The 19,496-nt window shown below is 49.7% G+C and overlaps 1 protein-coding gene across 2 annotated transcripts; it reads left to right on the top strand.

Moving 5' to 3' along the window:
* Nucleotides 1-327: 327 nt before the first annotated feature.
* axin2 (axin 2 (conductin, axil)) lies at nucleotides 328-18,000 on the top strand. 2 transcript variants are annotated; one of them, XM_076265259.1, is made up of 11 exons: nucleotides 328-813; nucleotides 2,106-3,041; nucleotides 4,957-5,094; nucleotides 8,211-8,313; nucleotides 9,788-9,931; nucleotides 10,120-10,691; nucleotides 11,001-11,168; nucleotides 11,486-11,716; nucleotides 12,097-12,192; nucleotides 13,086-13,256; nucleotides 16,042-18,000. In XM_076265259.1, the coding sequence occupies exons 2-11, from the start codon at nucleotides 2,215-2,217 to the stop codon at nucleotides 16,166-16,168; spliced, it is 2,577 nt and encodes an 858-aa protein (XP_076121374.1). In that variant the 5' UTR covers nucleotides 328-813; nucleotides 2,106-2,214; the 3' UTR covers nucleotides 16,169-18,000. The 2 variants fall into 2 exon arrangements, with proteins under 2 accessions (XP_076121374.1, XP_076121375.1); XM_076265260.1 differs by having other exon boundaries at nucleotides 329-813; nucleotides 9,791-9,931.
* Nucleotides 18,001-19,496: the final 1,496 nt, after the last annotated feature.

Genomic DNA, 19,496 nt, shown 5'->3' with positions numbered 1-19,496 from the left:
TTTATAATTATTCAAGATTTTAAAAATGTACAAATGATGTAGACTAAACTAGATCATCCGTTGAACAGAAGCATTGTCTGTTTTTCCTTATTATGGCTTGAGGGTATAGGTTGTTCTTTCAGTCAGTTCTGTACATGTCTCATTGTAGCCTATATGGACACGAATGGGTTAACGTGAGAACTGCGAATCTTGTAGAAAAAGAGCCTGTGTCTTTAAAGTGGATGTAGCAACAGAAGGATTGTAGGGAGAACGCCATTGGGGCGGCAGATCACTTACTTCTGACGTTCCAAAGCCTCGGGGAGTTGGCTCAAGATTGCTCGGCTTTGATAAGGTCCTTGCAACTTAGTAGTAACTTTGCTTTCGCAAGTGTTGCCCAGAAAGCTCTTCAGTGTTGTATGATCGTAATATTTTTCCGACTATCAATACCGTTTGGCTCAGATTGGACAGTAGATGCGCATTAATAACCGGCTACGAGGAATTTGAGCCATTTGTGCTGCGTTATAGGGCGCAGAGGAACATTTTTTTCTATGTACCTTCCTGGACCAGTCTGTCGGCTGCTTACTTTGAAGACCACTCTTAAACCCAGAGCTCAGTCCGTGCTGGAAGCGCCCAGAGGAGAGTTACCGTATGGCGTGGCTGCTTAGCGCAGAGGAAAGGACGGGAGAAAACTATTCTTTTTTGTAGAAGCATTCATGTTTTCGCCTTTTAATCTGTGTCGTTTTAAAACAGACTGCGCCGTCTGAACTGGATTGTGGATTATTTTTTTGTGAAAAACCGTAGACTTTTGGAGTGTCTAAAACTCGTGGATCGATGGTAAGTTCCTATCGTGTATGTTCTCCTTGCGATGGCCCCAGAAGGGACCTTTGATGTGCTGTTGGCTTGCTTTGAAGTAATCTAGCTTCGAGATTTATGCCTCGTTACATGGATATTTGTAGAAAAGTGGTCTTTTTCGTAATGATGTTGTATTTCCACATACATCACTAAGACTGGGCACTGATTTTCATTATTGTACGCTTATAGAGTATTCATTACGCTGGTGAAAAGAAGTTTGTGGAAAGCATTCCTCCCTGTGATCCAAGACTGTATTGGCGGGGCTACTTCAGGGTCTGCTTTTGAGAGTTACAGTTTATTTAGTCTTTTTGCTGTCTTGTGTGATAGTAGAAATTGATATTATTATGCAAACAACAGCTGTACGATACCCTTATGGGAGTCTTGTTCCGATGTTTTTATTGATGAGTTTGGAATGTAGAGTAGTGGTGTTTGAAGTGTAAAGAGTTGTTTAGGATGAGACTGAGGGAGCTCGTGCTCCGTCTCGTTAGGGAGCATAGTTATTAATCCGTGCCGATCGGTGGTGTGGTAGCATCAATTATATGATACAATTATTAATGATACAGTGTATCTCGGATCAGCGATTGTAACATTCTACTGATGTTGTGGCAGAGTGGAGCGGCATAGGGCTGCTTGTGATCTTGCGCTGAATTTTCTCGGGGGACGAAATGTTCTGAATCCTAAGCTTGGCTCGTGGAAATGGGGGCGTATGAAGCTTTCACACTGTTAGGTAGGCTACTCCGCATTCATTTACTGTTGGATATTGAATGTGTATAGCCTATAATCTTGGGATTTTGTCCAAACGACTGTTGTGGCATCCTTCCTTGATTCGTTCCCAGACTTAAGACTGAACTCTGATGTTGAAGTTGGGAGTTTTTTTCTTTTAATTTGAAATGTAACTGCATTTAGTTTTCGCCTCAAAAATGCAAGGCTGACTACAGCCTGTGTTGTTATGAGCTTGATGTGTTATGAATTGGTACGCATTTCATTGTATCTGAGTGGATAGACATTTAGTAGCTGATGTGAAAATGCCCGAAAGCTTGCCTTTTTCAGTCGCTGCAGAAACGACAACTATGGGGATATATTATATTATTTTGTTCAAAAGTTAGGAGCTAGTGTAAAAGACGTTGAATAGCAAATTACTACCGAATTCGTCCTGTTTGATCTCGTTTCCTATTCTGAGAACCTGTACCATTCTGAACGGACTTCATGCTGCATGACTCTTTGAAGTTTGGGTAGATCTGGTTTTGATTAGATCCATACTTTCTTTTTTTCAGAGAGAAGACAGGCATACCGGCTCCCCTGCAGTTTTGAGAGAGAAAGAGAGGCGATTGCAGTTGAGCACAGAGGAGGGGAACGCGACGCAAGGGTGCCGAATTCACAGTCATGAGTAGGGCTCTCGCAGACCCCATCGCCACCAGCTTCAGAGAGGATGCTCCTCGTCCCCCCGTCCCGGGGGAAGAGGGCGAGACGAAATGCTACAACCCCTGCAAGCTCGCCGTGATGAGACTCAAGGATACGGTTAAATCCGCTGTAAAAGTCGCCCCTCCCGGCTCCGCGGCGAGGAGGGATGAGGATGGACTCGGGGAGCCGGAGGGAAGCGCCTCACCGGATTCGCCCCTCGCGCGGTGGACCAAGTCTTTGCTTTCGCTTCTTGGAGACCAAGACGGTGCTCAACTTTTTCGGACATTTCTGGAGCGAGAGAAATGTGTGGACACGCTAGACTTTTGGTTTGCCTGCAACGGTTTCAGGCAAATGGACCTCAAGGATACCAAAACGCACCGAGTGGCTAAAGCAATTTACAAGCGATATATTGAAAACCACAGCGTGGTCGCCAAGCAGCTGAAGCCGGCGACCAAGACCTTTATTCGGGATAGCGTCAAGAGGCAACAAATTGACTCATCGATGTTTGATCAGGCACAGACGGAGATTCAGACAGCGATGGAGGAGAACGCTTACCAAATGTTTCTCACCTCCGACATCTACCTCGATTACGTCCGGAGTGGGTGCGAGAATGCCGCTCACGGCAGCCCGGATGGGCTGGGCAGCCTCAAACTTGTGTGCGGCTACTTACCCACCCTTAACGAGGAAGAGGAATGGAGTTGCAGTGACTTTAAAGCCAAAGCCTTAGCCTCTATGGTCGGACTGTCCGCGAAAGCCCTCCGGGCAGCTCCCTCTGTGAGGGCGGTGGAGGCGCTGGAGAGAGGATACAGGTAGGCAAAGTTAACAGATTTTTCAAGTTCAAATGTCAGTGGTCAGTTATATATATATTTTTATTAATTTGTATACAGTGTGTGTGCCACAGGGACATGATGTGTTATAAAGTACAAACGTTATTACACTACAATTGAACATTACCATTAAGCACACTAGACTTTTTCTTTTTTTTTCGTGTACGTTTGCTGCAATGGATTCCCGGTCTTGGCATGTAGGCTAGTAAGTTCCCCCCTCGGCCGAGTGTGCTGTGAGCTCACCTGGCTCACATTAAGCCAAGAGGGAGAACTCTGGCTGGGAAAAAACATCAATGAAAGCGCTTTAACCTCTGCCGGTAATCACAGACACTCACGCGGGCCCTCTACTGGCCTGCCGAAGTTTCCGTAAGTTTGAAGTAGGCTACTTCGGCAGACACCGAATATCTCCCAGTGAGATCGCATGCTTATGCAAGGCTCCTTAACGTTTCGCTTAGACGTAGCTTAGCCTATCCCTCTCCATGAAGAATGTGCTTGTTTTTGTTAATTATTGATAGAATATTGAGATTTATTTGAATTTAGCTGAATTTGAATTTGTCTTGAAATCATAGCTTGTTAACAGGTCATAGCCATATATCCATTTTCATAATGACGCTTCAAAAGGCAAGATATTCTGTGCCTGTCTGATAACCTTCCAAGCGCTTATATGTTGTACCTGAATTGTCAGAGGGATATAGACATCTAACCTTAGAATTGCAGTGTGCAAATGTTCCTAAACATTTCCTCCATCCTCATAGCTGCCAGACTCCTCCATTAAACATGGCCAGTGTGAGGATTGTGGAAGGTGCCAGTTTAATGTTTTTCTGACAGCAGGTGTCCACAAACCCCTAAACTGCTCTGAGGGGGGGGGGGGCAGGACAGGATTCAGAGAGCATGTGGGAATGGTGTGCTAACAGCACATATAACAGGGGATAGACGGATTGGTGCAGAGGGTCAGACATGTTCATATAATCTAAGGTGTGGTTGCTGAGAACCAGTTTGCACCTCCCTTGATTTACTTTGGAAATCAAGAGAGGGACTTGGTCCACTGTGTGAGATTTTGCTAGTTGCTGATTTTGTCACACAGTTTGTGCATCTTGCGGAGGAGAAGGATGATATTATCCAAAGGGGATAGAAAGGGAAAAGAGGGAAGAAAATAAGAAGTTGCTAGGAGGTCTCTACCTCTTGAATGCGGGCGAATGAAAAAGCGATGGGTGAAAAGGGAGGTCTTCAGGCATTTGTTGAAGGTCAAGGTCTGTGTCCAGCTCAACGGCCATGTTCCCCCCAGAGAAACGCTCTGCTTCTCTCCTCTTTCACCCCACAGCCTTTTTAGCCCTTTTTTCACTGATGCAGGGTCTCAGTCCTTTCATCTTTTTTTCTGCGAATGGCCTCTCTTTCCACCTTTCTCTCTCTCTCTCTCTCTCTCTCATCGCTGTCTCTCTTCTCTCTCTCTCTCTCTCACTCTGTATTTCTCTTGGCTGTGTTCATAACGATTCGACCACTCTTCTGGGCTCACTGTCTTCCTTTTCCGAGTCACAGCTTTTTGTCTTGTCCAAACACCCTCCTCACCGCGGGGGAAAAGGCAGCCTTCATGGTAGAACGAAGGAGACAGAGAGGGTTAGGGAGAAGGATGAGGAGAAGTGAGAGACAGAGAGGAAATGAGGGAAGGAAAGAGAAGGAGATGCTGAGAGCCCAGTGCTGACCACACGTGAGATGTGGGACAGATAGTCAGATATGTTGTCTGAACAAAAAAATGCTGAAGGAGTTGTGATGTAAAATGCAATGATCAAGTACAGTGCCATTTAATTCATTATGCATGTGTGTGTGTATGTGTTTCCGTGTGTGTGTGTGTGTGTGTGCTTCCCTGTGTGCGTGCGTGTGTTCCTGCGTCTGCTCCTAGGTCGTACAGACGTGGGGAGTCAGCGAGTCCCTTTCACATCAGCACCGGTCTCGCCTTCGCTCCGGCCTCCAGTGCCAACGACAGCGAGATCTCCAGTGATGCCATGACGGACGACTCCATGTCCCTGGCAGACAGTGTGTGAGTACAGCAACATCCTCTCTTTTCCTCTCCCCTCTCTCTCTCTCTCTCTCTCTCTCTCTCTCTCTCTCTCTCTTTCACTCTCCCTCTATGCTACCCTGCTATTTCCTCTCTTCTGCTTACTTCTCACTGCGACTTTGAACGATGTGCAACTTCCAGTCTCTTTGCAGCCCAGTTGTGCGGTATGCCTGAGTGAGGGGGGGGGGGGGGGGGGAAGAGGTTAAATCTTTTCTGGGGCTGTTAAGGGATACTGCAGACGTTTGAAGTGGAATATTCCACTTTGAAGTCTTGAAGGATTTGTTATGCCGCTTGGCTGTCCACTGCCATCGCCCATCCACCCCCCATCTCAGCGCTAGTACGGCTGTCTCGCAGCACTAATTGAAAATCTGTAGATCTTAAGAGAAGAGAAGAAAAAGAGGGAACTGAGATGTTTCCTCCAGGGCTGTGTGTGTGTGTGTGTGTGTGTGTGTGTGTGTTTTAAGGTTTTTGCCCGGTCTCAGTTGAAAGATTTCTTTTTTTGCTGTTGCTGCTAAAGGGTCTTCTGTCTGCTCATGGTAATGGCTAGCATCACTGTTTATTATCCATTTCAATTGGGTAGGAAGAGTTTTTGTGTGTGTGTGTGTGTGTGTGTGTGTGTGTGTGTGTGTGTGTGTGTGTGTGTGTGTGTGTGTGCGTGTGCTGAGGCCATCTAGGCCATAAAGCTGCCTCTGAAGAGGCCTGGCAGTAAATAAAAGCTGGGCTGGGACACTTGGGCCGGTTTGATCTCTCACTCTGCTACAGGGTGGCGGACCCAGTCTCAGCTGTGGCCTGGGCCCTCCATCGGGAGTAAGAGAAAGAGGGATGGAGGGAGAGAAGAGGAGAGGAGTGGCAGAGGAAAAGAGCGAGAGTCTGTAGTCTTTGAGGGAGAAGAGGAGCGAATGTGTTGTGGTGGGGATGAAAGAGGCAGCTGAAGGGCTTTTCAGACCCATTGTTGGGCGTCAGGAGAGCCCAGCATCTGGGGGGGAAAGGGGAGCCAGCAGCCAGCCTGCTCTGGAAGCCCCGGCACTAGAGCCCAGCATCTGGGGGGGAAAGGGGAGCCAGCAGCCAGCCTGCTCTGGAAGCCCCGGCACTAGAGCCCAGCTCTGGGAGGACTGGAGGGCTGGAGGAGAGAGGAACCGGGGTAGTCGGGATAGCTTCCTGCTTTCAGATGCTGCTCTCAGAAGTGTAGCACCGTGTGTGTGTGTGTGTGTGTGTGTGTGTGTGTGTGTGTGTGTGTGTGTGTGTATGTGTGTGTGTCTGTGTTTATGTAAGGCAAGGCTGCATGTTGAATGGTGCACCTGCCTTGATCTTGTTAAGGGAGCATCCTATAAAGTTGTGATTTGGATAAGTTGTGTGTTCAGGCGTCTTCAGATATCTTTCCATTTGACGCTGCTGTGGTTGTAGGCATCCATATGGCTCTAACCTCTTTGAGAAATAAAAGTAAGCAGTCCAAGCCAGTGCCACAGTGCTTTTTTTGTCTTTTGTGTTCTGTGCCTAGGCCGAAAATGCCATGTTTGTTACAAAAAAAACGTAAATGGTTTCATTTGTGTCCTCATCAAAGAGCTTTGCGCCCACCCCCCATCCCCCTGAAAGTCCTAGCGGCTTCGGTGTTAGCGATTAGCCTCTGTTAGCACGCCCGGACCGCGTGGGAGACGCGACGCGTCCCTCCTTTGTTTGTCAAGCGGCGCTAATTCACACTTTTTTTTATTTTGCTCAAAAGGCATGGCATGGAATCTGAATCTCATTTGGAGATAAAGAAAGGGAGATGTCTATGGCGCGCACACGCACGCCTCTGTATTTGTCTGCGCGTGTGTGTGTGTGTGTGTGTGTGTGTGTGTGTGGGAGGAGGAGTGGGGGGGGGGTGCTGTGAGCTTATATCTTATTTATAGATTTGCTTGGACGCTGGGGAGAGCTGCGGCAGCAGACTTCAAACATCACCTTATCTTACAAACCAGGCTTTTGATGTAGCACAGATCAGAGGCAGGCTGCTGCGCCACTGCCAAATGAAGATTGGAGCGCCCCGACCGCGAGCGTTCAAAGGCGCGCAACGGCATAGCGCAGCCCTGCCCAGCCCAGCCCGGTCCAGTCTGGCCCAGCGCGCTCGGGCTGGGTCAGACCCCCGCGCCCAGTTTAAACACAAGCACAGGAAATGGCTTTTTCACTTTCATAAAAACGAGGGGGGCGATGATAAAAACAGAGAGAGCAAGAGATGCTAAAAACAGAGAGAGAAGGGGGTAAGAGAGAAGGAGGTGGAGAAGTAGAAGTAGAGATGAAGACAGGAGGGAATACGGGCGGAGGTTGAGCAGGAGACAGTTGAAGGTGGATGGCTGTCTCTGTGTGGTGTGTGTGACGCTGGGCGGTGAGCTGGCTGGGCGTTTGGCAGTGGCGCTCAGACGACAGCTGCGGCCTCGGACCAGCGTGTCCGGTGAGAGGATGCCAGGATGGGGGGACTCGTCCTGGCCATCAGAGGCTGCTCTCACTTCCACACACACACACACACACACACACACACATACACACACTGTCCCCCAGGCCTCCTAAACGAGCATGAAAGACCCAGATGTCCCCGCGGAGTGTGCGGCTGGTTGGGGACTTCTGAGAGTCCTTTTCAAAGGAGCGTCCTTTTTTGGTCATTACGCTCAGAGAGCTTTGGGAGTCAAGTGTCCCCATCAAGGGCATTGGCCCTGTTTTCAAAGAGCTCACGCCGCTCTCTCAGACCAGTTGGGGAAGTGATGTCCGGGCCTTCTCTCTCTCTCTCTCTCTCTCTCTCCTTCTCTCTCTCTCTCTCTCTCTCTCTCTCTCTATGACCGTCTTTTCTCTCCTCTGCTGGGATGGGAATGTGTCAAATGTGTGAATGCCTGTTGTCACCGGCATGTGTGTGTATTTGTCTGTGTGTGGTTCGTGCATGTGTCTGGTTTGAGTGGGCCATGTGTGTTTGTGTGTGTTTTGTTTTGTCTGATTGTATGTGTGTCTGTTTGTGTGTGTGTGTCTGATTGTGTGCGTGTGTGTGTGTGTGTGTGTGTGTGTGTGTGTGTGTGTGTGTGTGTGTGTGTGTGTGTGTGCATTGCTGACCCCCTTGCTCTGCTGTGCTCCTGTAGGGACGGGGTGTGTGTGCAGCAGCTGGGCTCCAGGAAGCATCTGCAGCGGGAGATGCAGCGCAGCATGAGGATCAACGGCCAGGTGTCGCTACCTCACTTTCCTGTGAGTGTCACACTCACACACACACACACACACACACACACACACACACACACACACACACACACACTCACACACACACACACACACACACACACACACACACACACACACTCACAGCACATTGCTTTCCCCTTCTGTCATTCCCCTGTGCTCTGTTCAGTGGTGTTGGAAGTTTGCAAATGACCACGCTGTCCCCTCTGTGTCATTGCCGCCCTCCCCTCCCTCTGCCTTTCTCTCTCTCTCCCCCTCTCTCTCCCTCTCCTCACTCTTTCATCCCTTGCTTGTGTGATGTATTTTTCCTCTCATCAGCTCAAGGCAGCACCGGCACCACTGCCGTCAGCACTCCTCTCCTCTGTCCCTCACAAAGGGATGAGAACAGCAGAGAGAGAGAGAGAGAGAGAGGGAGGGAGGGAGAGAGAGAAAGGCAGAGAAAGAGAGGGAGAGAAAGAGAGAGGGGGTGAGAGGCAGGGTGGAAGCACACAATCAAGAAAGGCATAGTGTTAAAATGATAAAAAGATGTGCCTTTGAACTTGTGTATGAGCATCTAGACACACACACACACACATATACACACACAGGGGGGGCGTCGTGTGTGTGTCTGTGTGTGTATTGTCACCACTGTACCTCAAAGCTGCCCAGCGTGCATGAGGCAGAAATAAATTACCTCATCCTCGTCTGATCTCTTCCCCCATTTGACTCCCTTTCTCTCTCTCTCTCTCTCCTTCTTTCTCTCTGTCTCTCTTTCCCTCTCTATCTCTATATCTCTCCACCCTTCCCCACCCTCTGTCTTCCACGCACACACACCCAGGCACCCTCCCTCTCTTCTCCTCTGTTCTTTTAATCTTTCTCCTCCTCCTCCTGTTCTCTCTTCTCCCCCCCCCCCTACCCTTCCCGCCCCTCCACACACACACACACACACACACACACACACACACACACACACACACACCCTGTCGTTGCTGTGTGTGTGTGTGTGAGACTTTCATGCGGGGATGTAAAAAGCGCCCATCCCTGCTGGTCCCTGCTGGGTGTGTGATGTGAGGCGAGGGGGGGGGGCCCCTTTGAAGCCGAGCTGACTTCACAGGGGCTGGAGCACGCGCTTAGCGACCCGACCCAGCCCAGCTCCGCTCCGCTCGGCCCGGCGCGGGCACGGGCCTCCCTCGGAACGGGTGCGGACGTGCCGCCTCACGTCACGAGCCTCTTGTGTCCAGGGTGGGGACAGGCGGATGGAGATTTTTTTGCTTTGTGTTTGTGTGCGTTTTGAGTGAGCGATTTGCCTACTTTACTCTCCCATCATCACCACCAATGGGATGACAAGAGAAGCAGGCAAACTGGATGTATGTGCTTGTGTTTGGGAGTAGGTCTTTGTATGTGTTTGTGTGTGTGTGTGTCAATGTTTATATGGCTGTGTCCTCTCCTTACCCAGTACTCACCTGTCTCTATGTCTCTCTCGCTGTGTGCGTGTGTGTGTCAGCAGAAGGGGAGGAGGCCACCGCGTGAGATGGGTCCGGTGGAGCCGGCGGAGTTTGCCGCCCAGCTGACTGCCCGTCTGGAGCGCCTCAAGAGGGAGCAGGACAGCATGAGCTGCCTGGAGGAGAGACTGCAGCAGATCCAGGAGGTGAGAAATACACACGCACACACACACACACACACACACACACACACACACACACACACACACACACACACACATACACATATAGTAGGGAAATATGTCTGAAAGATCCAATTCACATTTGGTAAAGAATTGTTGAATTAATCTGGTTTGTGTGTGTGTGTGTGTGTGTGTGTGTGTGTGTGTGTCAGGAGGAGGAGCGTGAGGACACCGAGGCGTCGTGTGGCATGTCCTCTCTCAGCCCGCACCCGCTCTCCCTGCCGTCCACCTCCTCCTGCGACGAGGACGCGCAGGCCATCCTAGACGAGCACCTGTCCCGCGTCCTCAAGACCCCCGGCTGCCAGTCGCCCCCGCGCTCCCGCTCCCCTGACCGCCTCCACCGCTCCCCCCTGGCCCGCGCCAAGCTCCCGTTCTCCTCCTCCCCCGCCGGCCCGCCGTTCGGCTGCTACGCCCTGAGCCCCGGTGGCGGAACGTCCGGCGTCCCCCCCCCCAACCACCACCACCACCACCACCAGACCACGTTCGTGTCGCGCCAGTCCACCCGGCACATCCACCACCACATCCACCACCACCACGCCGGCGGCAGCGCTGGCGCCGGCCCCGGTGCGGCTTCGCCGCGCTCCCGCGAGCAGCTGGAGGCCGAGGCGGCACGGCGGGTGCAGGGTCTCTGTCGCGGGGCGCCAGGTGGCCTGGTGCCGCGCAGCCGGAGCTTGGGCCGGGAGCAGCAGGGAGAGGGAAGCCCCACCACCGAGTCGCCACTCTGGTGAGTCTGCTCAACAGCCTCCCTCCATACAACTGCACACTGTTGGACAAAATCATCGACCAAAATATAGAAAGGCATTGCATGAAGCCAGCCAAAACTGCAAAACACCCACCAAAATAAGCTACAAAATGAAAGAATAAGGAAAAAAGGAAAAAAAGACTGGGGAAAAAAGCAAAAGTTGTGATACCATGTTTTAATTACTTATTTGGGGAGAATGGTGATTGTGTGAATCAATAGAATTGATTTGAACTTAAATTGACTTGACTGGGTTTGTAATGCTCTGCCTCTTCCCTCTGTGTCGATCCTCAGGCACTCAGGCATCCTCTCCCAGCGCCTGTGGAAGTCCGGCGAGGAGGTCTCCTCCGAGAGCAGCGAGGCCGACGGCATACAGCTGCCCACCGACACCACTGACCGCTCGCAGAACGTCTGGCAGTGGATCATGGAGAGCGGCCGGCAGCCTCGGCACAAGACTAACGGGTACGGCCACACACCACATACAGCGTGTGTCACGCCATTTAGGTGAAGTGGGTCACGCCAGAGCTGCAGCAGCCCTTTGTTGTCTTTGCTGCCTGACAACCGCTCAGCCTGGGTTCAATTGTCAAAACCACCATTGCAACTTGTTCTAGATAAAAAGCTTCTGGCTTTGGATAAAAGCATCTGCAAAATACTACTCACATTTACTTTTACTTTCACTTTGACCTTTTCGTGCCGAATAACACATTCCATGTATTTGATGCTTTAGCCTGTACCTGTAACCTGACCAGGCATTTGTCTCTGTCCTTTTTGACCTCCAGGGTTGCCCAGGGTGCCAAGCGGTGGCACGGTGCCGAGCCCTCCTTCTCCTCCACCTCACGCACGCCTACCTGGGGCGGCGGTGGCAGCAGTGGGCACCTGCGTGCCCACCAGCCAGCCCACCCATTCGTCCAGGACCCGGCCATGCCCCCACTGCCCCCTCCCAACACCCTGGCCCAGCTGGAGGAGGCCTGCCGGCGCCTGGAAGAGGTGTCCAAGCCCCCCAAACAGAGGTACCAAATACCACAAATGTACCACAAATGCATTGCTCACTGTTATAAGTACAGTCATTTCCTGTGTATTAGCCGCATTGTGTATAAACCGCTGGACAGTGTTGCAAGTTAAAAGAACAAAACCATATTAATACCATATCAACTGCCCCCGTGTATTAACCTCATAGCTGAAGAAATTTAGCAAAATCAATGTATGATAGTTATGTTGGGAAATTACGGTAGATGTTATTCTTTGGAGGAAAGCTAAGCATCATAACCATAACCAATGTAATGAAATATTGTAATGTAGTTAATATATTATTGTTTTTTATACTGCAGTGCAGCAGTGGTAGCTAGCTTGAACAGTCTTTTGATAGACCCTCCTCTTCGGTTGTTTGCAGGCACTCTCCGTCCAGCGGGCAGAGAGAGCGAGGCCCCGGAGCCACTGTCCAGAATGGCCCGTCGTCTCAGCTGGGCCTTGGCCTGCAGACCGATGAGTAAGTGTCCCCTCTGCTCCCATCTCTATCAGTCTAACACACACAGCGACTCTCTCTCACTAACACACGCACACACACACACACACACACACACACACACACACACACGGGCGCCACAAGGTCCTCTCTCTCTTATGGGCCAGGGCTAATCTTCCTTTTCCCTTCCACCCCTCTTTCATCCCCCCCTCTTTCTTTTTATCTACTCCTCTCCTCTTTTCTGTTCTTCAAAGCCCCCCTCTCTCTGTCCCCTGTTTATCCACGCCGTGGAGCATCAGAGGCCGGGGCTGTAGCCACCGGATGGAGGATGTATGGATGGCTGGGGGAAGGAGAGGGAGACTTTTGAAAGTTTTAATTGGCTGACCTTCAGTCCTGGCAGCTGGAGAGAGAGGGAGAGAGGACTGGGGGTCTGGGGTGGGGTGGGGAGGGGTGGGGTCGGTCAGTCAAAGATTTTCCTCTTCAAAGGCCACTGCCCTCCTTCCTGCTCCTCCTGTCGCCGCAGTGTGACTCAAGCACCCCAGATTTCTGTGTGTGTGTGTGTGTGTGTGTGTGTGTGTGTGTGTGTCAGGTTTAGAAGTTACGGTGGCAGTTTTACTTAGCTAGCAGTGTGTAGTGGGTATGTGAGAGGCTTAAAGCTTTGCCTGTCAGCAGATATCCATCACGCCTGCAGCATCGAGTGCCTCCCATCAGAAGTGTCAAAGATACTATTGGCGGTGTGGATGCTACCCTCACAGTGCTGCACTGGGAGGGGATATAGTAACACGCTAGCAGCAAACATGTAGCCTACACCCAAATGCCCCAAGGGGTCTCGCAAATGACCAGCACCACCAACACCAGTGCCAGTGTCTCAGCGTTTCCCAGCGGCCCTCACACTCTATGTCCCTCTTCCGCTGCAGGCCGAAGGAGGCGAGGAAGCAGGCCAGTGGTCAAGGCTCGCCGGGTGGCGCTGAGACGGTGGTGACGTACTTCTTCTGCGGCGAGGAGATCCCGTACCGGCGCGTGATGAAGACGCACAGTCTCACGCTCGGCCACTTCAAGGAGCAGCTCCGCAAAAAGGGCAACTACAGGTGCGTCCACACCAGAGTCAGCTGTTTGTCTGTTGCTTTGTTTGCTTGACATCATCCTCTCTGTCACTTTGTCTTTCCGTTCAACCCCTCCTACTCACACTCTGCATAGCTCATTTGCCCTCTCTGTAGTGTTTTAAATGTGAGCTTGTATATAATACATGGGACGGTCAGTTGTGGGCATGTGAGCTCGTATATGATACCTGGGATGGTCAGTTGTGGGCATGTGAGCTCGTATATGATACCTGGGACGGTCAGTTGTGGGCATGTGAGCTCGTATATGATACCTGGGACGGTCAGTTGTGGGCATGTGAGCTCCTGTTGTGCCTTGCATCCAGTCCAGGCCAGGTTCTCTCCCCACTGAGTCCGTAAGAACGAGGGCAGACCAGCGTGAGAGAGAAGGAGAGGTGGAGAGGGAGAGAGGGGGAGTAGAAGTTATGGAGGGCGAGCGAGCGAGGGAGCGCTGAGAGGGAAAGAAGGGGGAATTTGAAGCAGGCCGACGGGGCACATCTGGGATTGATTGGCCAGCGAGGCACTTAATAAGGCTGCCTTTGAACCCCCCCCGGCTTTCATTTCACATACAAAAGACCAGTGCTAATTCAGCCATTCTGCACAGAACTGCGTGGTTCGCACTGCTAACTGGGTTTGATGTGTGTGTGTCTTTATAGATAAGATGGGTCTTGTCTGGGTGACTGCTCTCCAGAAGAAGCTAAATCTGACAAGCCCTTTGAGTCTCGCCTTGCGCTTATAATGGCGTCTATGGAGCATACGCCTAAACTATCCTAAAATATGTAAAGGAGCTTTTAAGTGGTATGTGCTCACCTATAGTCCAGTGTTGATACTATAATATGCAGCATGCGCTGACCCCTCTCAGTCCTTTTAATGAGGCGGCGGCTTGGTCATCCAAGCTCTGGACATGTCCTACAGCATCTGCACACGCCCAGTGTGTCGGGTCTGGACGCCCAGTATGGTTCCTGGGGTGTCCTCCGTCATTCACGGTCCTCTGAGTCCGTAAGTGTGCTCTCATCCTGAGTGCACGATGGCTCCAACAGCAGAAAATGACTCGCGTTGGGTCATTTCAACATGGCAGCCATTCAACAAAGAACAGTGCTGGCATACACTGCCAGAGGCAGATTGGTGCCAGATGTTGCAAGGAGAAAAATCCTCACCACATAAAACGTGTTCCAGTGGAAAGACTTCTCTCTCTTTTATTTCTGCCTTTTTCTTTCTCTCTCTCTCTCTCTCTCTCTCTCTCTCTCTCTCTCTCTCTCTTTTGCTCTCTCTCTCCTGATCTCCTCCCTATGAGTGAAAAAGAGCACTGCATCCCATTTCAAAGGCTCTTTAGAGGAGGATGTCATTTTATTTCTTCCGCAGAAATAAGGATGCAATTATGTGGCATGTCTCGAGTATTTAATTGACTCTTATTTACAAAGGTTCCCTCGAAACAGTGAGGATGCGAGATCAATTTGGTATGATGCACGTTAGTTTTTCCCCCCTCTCTTTCACAAGACCTTCAGCGCAAACTGGAGTTTTTTGAACGGCCGCCCCTTCTTGCTTGTGTTAGAGTGGCCAGCCATCTGGTGTGCCAGGTCTGTTTACTGGAATCACAGGCTCTGTTTACGGGCATTGTTTTGACTCATTCGACTGCAGTCGTAAAAGTTTTTAAAAAAAAACAAAAAAAAAAGAAGTCAGAGCTCGGAGCTGTAGGCATACCAGCTCTCCACATCAGTTCACATGGAGATGGGGGTGGGGAGAGGCAGTTTCCATTACACAATTAACTATTGCCCCCCACTCACCCCCTCTTCAGAATGGTTCCGGTTCCTATGGAGTTGAGGATGTGGGAGCTGACTGGGTCATTATGGGCGATCCTGCCGGACTGTGTGTCTGACCCAGAGGCTCGACACACTTCACAGATCATTTGCTAGAAAGCCTTCCAGGGTTACCGTCATTGCTCGCCCATTCATCATTGCGCAATCTAAAGACCACAAAAAAAGTGGACATGCTGTTTTGTGTGTGTGTGTGTGACAGAGAGAGAGCAAGAGAAAGAGAGAGAGAGAGAGAGTGAGGGAGGGGGAATAGAAGAAAAGAGACTGCAATGTGAATCGCAGACTTTTGGGCACCTGAAATTTCCACGTTAGGCGGAGGAACCCTCTCATTTGACAGGCACTCCAATTAGCCACTGGTGACCAGGCCACTCCAACTAAGGGGAGGGGAGGAGAGGGGGGCGGACGTGGGGGCTGGAAGGCGTACGAGGAGAGCCTGTAATTTTATCATTTGAGCTGCCGCTAAACAGAGTCCTGAAAAAATTCAACACCGGGCCACAGGGGCTGGTTCCCTCTTCAATCAGGGTGTTATTATTTGCACATTAAAAGCCACGCATTCATCAGGGATTGTGTGTGTTTGTGTGTGTGTGTGTGTGTGTGTGTGTGTGTGTGTGTGTGTACCCTTTTACAAAGTCACAGTGCTGGTAGAAGCACTGCTATTGACCTTTGTCCTGGCGGATGGTTCCGGAGGCAGCTCGGCCTCCCCCCGTCCCCCTCTGACGGCAGCTCATTTGGGAGACTCCCTGCTGCTGCGGGTAAATAATTGCCCATGCCGAGACTTTGAAAAGGAAAGGAGAAAGAAAAGAACTGTGTTCTTAGAATGAGGTGGAGGGGAGGGCGGGGGATGGAAGGAAAACAAAGATTTCAAGACAGGTGTCCACATAACAAGCTAGATTCTTAAGGCGACCCACAATTATTATTATACTGACCCTCTCTCTCTCTCTCTCTCTTTTGTGTGTGTCCAGGTACTACTTCAAGAAGGCCAGCGATGAGTTTGAGTGTGGCGCCGTCTTTGAGGAGGTGTGGGAGGATGTCAGCGTGCTGCCCATGTACGAGGGCAAGGTCCTGGGGAAGGTGGAGAGGATGGACTGAGCCACTGTTCCGGATGCTTCTCCCACTCTTCCCCCACTCCACCCCACCCCACCCATCTAAAGCTGCTTATGCTCCTCTCCAACACCCTGGGAGGGCAGAACCCTCAAAAAAGCTCACCCTGGACATCTACAGAGGACCTTCACCAGGAACAAGGACCCTCTCATGAGATGGACCTTATGAAAGCTTCTCACTGGAGACTTTCAGGCTACATGTGCGTTCTAATTCTCTTCCAGACGACTTTTATTCCACAAAAGCTATTGAAGGAATACTAGCCAATGAAGGAACGATGCAAGAAGGTGCCGGAAAAGGGGAGGCGAGTCCAAGTTGACCCCTGCACCTAATGGACATTAAGAAGAGGCAGCAAGAGGGACATGTGAAGCCGCTGTCTGGGAGAGTGTGTCGGGGACATGAAAGCTACCGACACGCTCTGTGGCACCTCACCGTTGTTGGATTGTGTGTGTGTGTGTCAGTCTGTGATCAGGATAGACTCCTACCACAGGGACTGCTTGTCTGGACTGTGAGTCAAGGACGAGGATTGTTGTTCCACGCGTGTTCCCTGATATTGTGCTACATCAGGCATAGAGCCTACATGTTCTGAGACATGCCATCTATCTACAACAATTAGTGCTAATTGTCGATTCCTTATTGGGTGTGTATGTGTGTGTGCCTGTGTTTTGTGTTTGTGTGAGTGAGAGAGAGAGAAAGAGAGAGTGGGTGTGGGTTTGCAAAAGGTCCTCATATGTAAACATTTATGTATTAATTTTTATATGATTTAAGTTTAAAAGACTATATATTTATTTATCTTAAAAGAGTGTCATTCCTGTTCCCATAACCCTCCCCATGTCCAGTAGATGGACAAGCTGCTTTTTGGGAGACATCAGACAGAAATCTCATCTCCTTCCACCATCCTTCCTGAAACTAGCTGCTCCAGGAGTCTCAGTATGGGCCAATCAGAATGTCTTTATGTCAATGCCAGCCAATCAGAATGTGTAGAATTTAGATGGTCCCACCCAAAGTGCAAGAGTCCATATTTAGCATTTGATTGTTTTGTTTTGTTTTGTTTTTTTACATTTTAACATTTAAAATTAGAATAAAATGTTGATAGATCGATGGATTATACATTATCACCAGTGGTAGTTTTTATTAAAGATCTCAACAGATCTAGGTACTTTCTAATGCTATACACAGTTTCACTGTCTAGATAATGGCTCTAGTGCCTTTAGTTCATGGCCAGATAAAGGATAGAGTAAGAATGAATGAACACAAGAAGTGAATGATAAAGAAAAGTAATTTCCCTGACAGAAATTCATGACCCCAACCAATGCACTCTTTTAAGATTAAAACCGTGCATATCACTGGATTGGCATAGCATAGCATTTTTATGTGTGTGTGATGGCTCTACCAAGTCTGTGTGTGTGTGCTTGGTTGGCTCCTGGCCCTGAGACTTCTGGGCACCTTTTGTCACTAATGCATTTCCTCCACCGCCAGCAGAGGATTTGCGTCTATGTTGCGTCACGTTGTGTTGTGTTGAGTTGTGGTTGTGAATCGAGTACAGTACCTGTGCCTACATGGATGAGCCCGTGTGTTGCCCTGCTTCAGGGCCTCTTACTCCCTTGCTTTTTAAAGGGGCTTATGTTGAAAAGAGTTTGTTTTTTAAATGCTTTTGAAATATCTCCTAATCATGATATATCCTAACCTCTACTCTATCCCCTCCTAATGCCCAATCCCCAAGGCCTTTACCGGCTCCACTTAAGTGTAAATTATGCATTATATATAGAGCCTCATTTTAAAGATGACTTGGTACTTTTAATTATTGTAATTATTGAAGAGATGTAGCCTTTATTAAAATTGTTATATTTTTCAAATGAAAACCCTTGTGTGTCTTGGTCTGTTCGTTCATCGTTGATCTATGGTGTGTGTGTGTGTGTGTGTATGTGTGGGTGTGTGAGCGTGTGAAAGAGAGAGAGAAATTGTGTGAGTGTGTGTGGGTATGGGTGTTTGTGTGTGTGTGTGTGTGTGTGTGAGAGAGAAAGAGAGAGAGAGAGAGAAAGTGTGTGAGAGACTTTAGTGCACCATTGGAAGGAATCAGGTTTCCATTTTGTTCGCTGTGGTTAGAGTATGCAGGAACTTCCACCATGCAGAGAACCACCTAGTTAGAGCATAAACAGCATTGAACCCAGCTGTAGAGAGTTCTGAGGAAACACTGAGCCAGACATTACACACACTAAATCCTCCCCAGTACAGTACAGAGTACAGGAGCATGATCACATAAGAGAGGGTGATCACACAGCTGGAGCCCACGTCCAGCTTGTGGACAGGAGTGCATGAGGAGGCTTGTCTTCTGCTCACAGTAGTGATTGAGTCTGTGTGTGAGGAGGCTTGACAACTCCATTCTCTACTGTTAAATTAGCCTCTGTGCAGCTGTGTTGCCAGTCAGTGCACATCACAAATGGTTTACGGGCACCTCGGCACTCTTCTGGGGTCAGCCTGGGCGTGCAGACCTGGTGGCTAATTGAGGAGATTAGCGGGTCCCTGTAGGCTGCTGCTTGCGTCTCAGAGCTAGCTACTGACAGAGCAGGCTAATGGAGTACAACAGATCGGCATGGGAACAGCTCAGGCACATTTGTTCACATTAACATCTCCTAATTCGCTCCCCCTCACAGAGGCAGTTAAATTAATAAATGCAGCATTAATTTGGCCACCAGAGCTTTGTGTTAGATGCGTTGAATAAGTGTGTGAGAGAGAGCGGGAGGGAGAGAGAGATTGTGTGTGTCTGCAGGGTGGGGTGGGGTGTGGAGAACATAAGTATGCCTGCCTGTCTGACTGTGGGTAAGTGTAATGAAAGGATCACAAAAGGAAACTGGACTGGAGTGTGGTCGAAGAAAACTGGGAAAACCTGACCTCAATCTGGACTTCACTTCCTCTCTCTTAATTAGTGTGATTCTCCCTCCCTCTCTCTCTCTCTCTCTCTCTCCTTTCTTAATAGTTTCCTGTCCTTTGATGGGAACCCATCTAAGATAAAAGCATTCAGCAATGCTCTCAACAACACCCCCAGCTGAAGTTCTCGGTTCCACATCCCATTTCAGGAATGCCAGAGGTCGGAAGCAATGCTGGTGTCGACTGCAGGGTTATGGGAGGACTTCCAGGCAATTCCTGCTCATTAGTAACCAAAGGGCATGGGGATGTCTCCTATGATATTAGCTTGTTAGCAAATTAGAACACAAAAAGAATCCACAAAATTCAATTCCTGGTAGAAATCTGAAACAAGAACGCAATATCCTGGCAAAAGCTTTGCGAGTGCTGGCTGCCACACTCTTTGCTAGAATTC

The sequence above is a fragment of the Alosa pseudoharengus genome, unplaced genomic scaffold (assembly GCF_046254945.1).
Source record: "Alosa pseudoharengus isolate Yale_2024_CS ecotype anadromous, Long Island Sound unplaced genomic scaffold, YU_APseudo_1.1 YU_APseudo_1.1_scf_4, whole genome shotgun sequence".
NCBI lineage: Eukaryota > Metazoa > Chordata > Actinopteri > Clupeiformes > Clupeidae > Alosa > Alosa pseudoharengus.
This window is presented reverse-complemented; position numbering and strand designations above follow the sequence as displayed.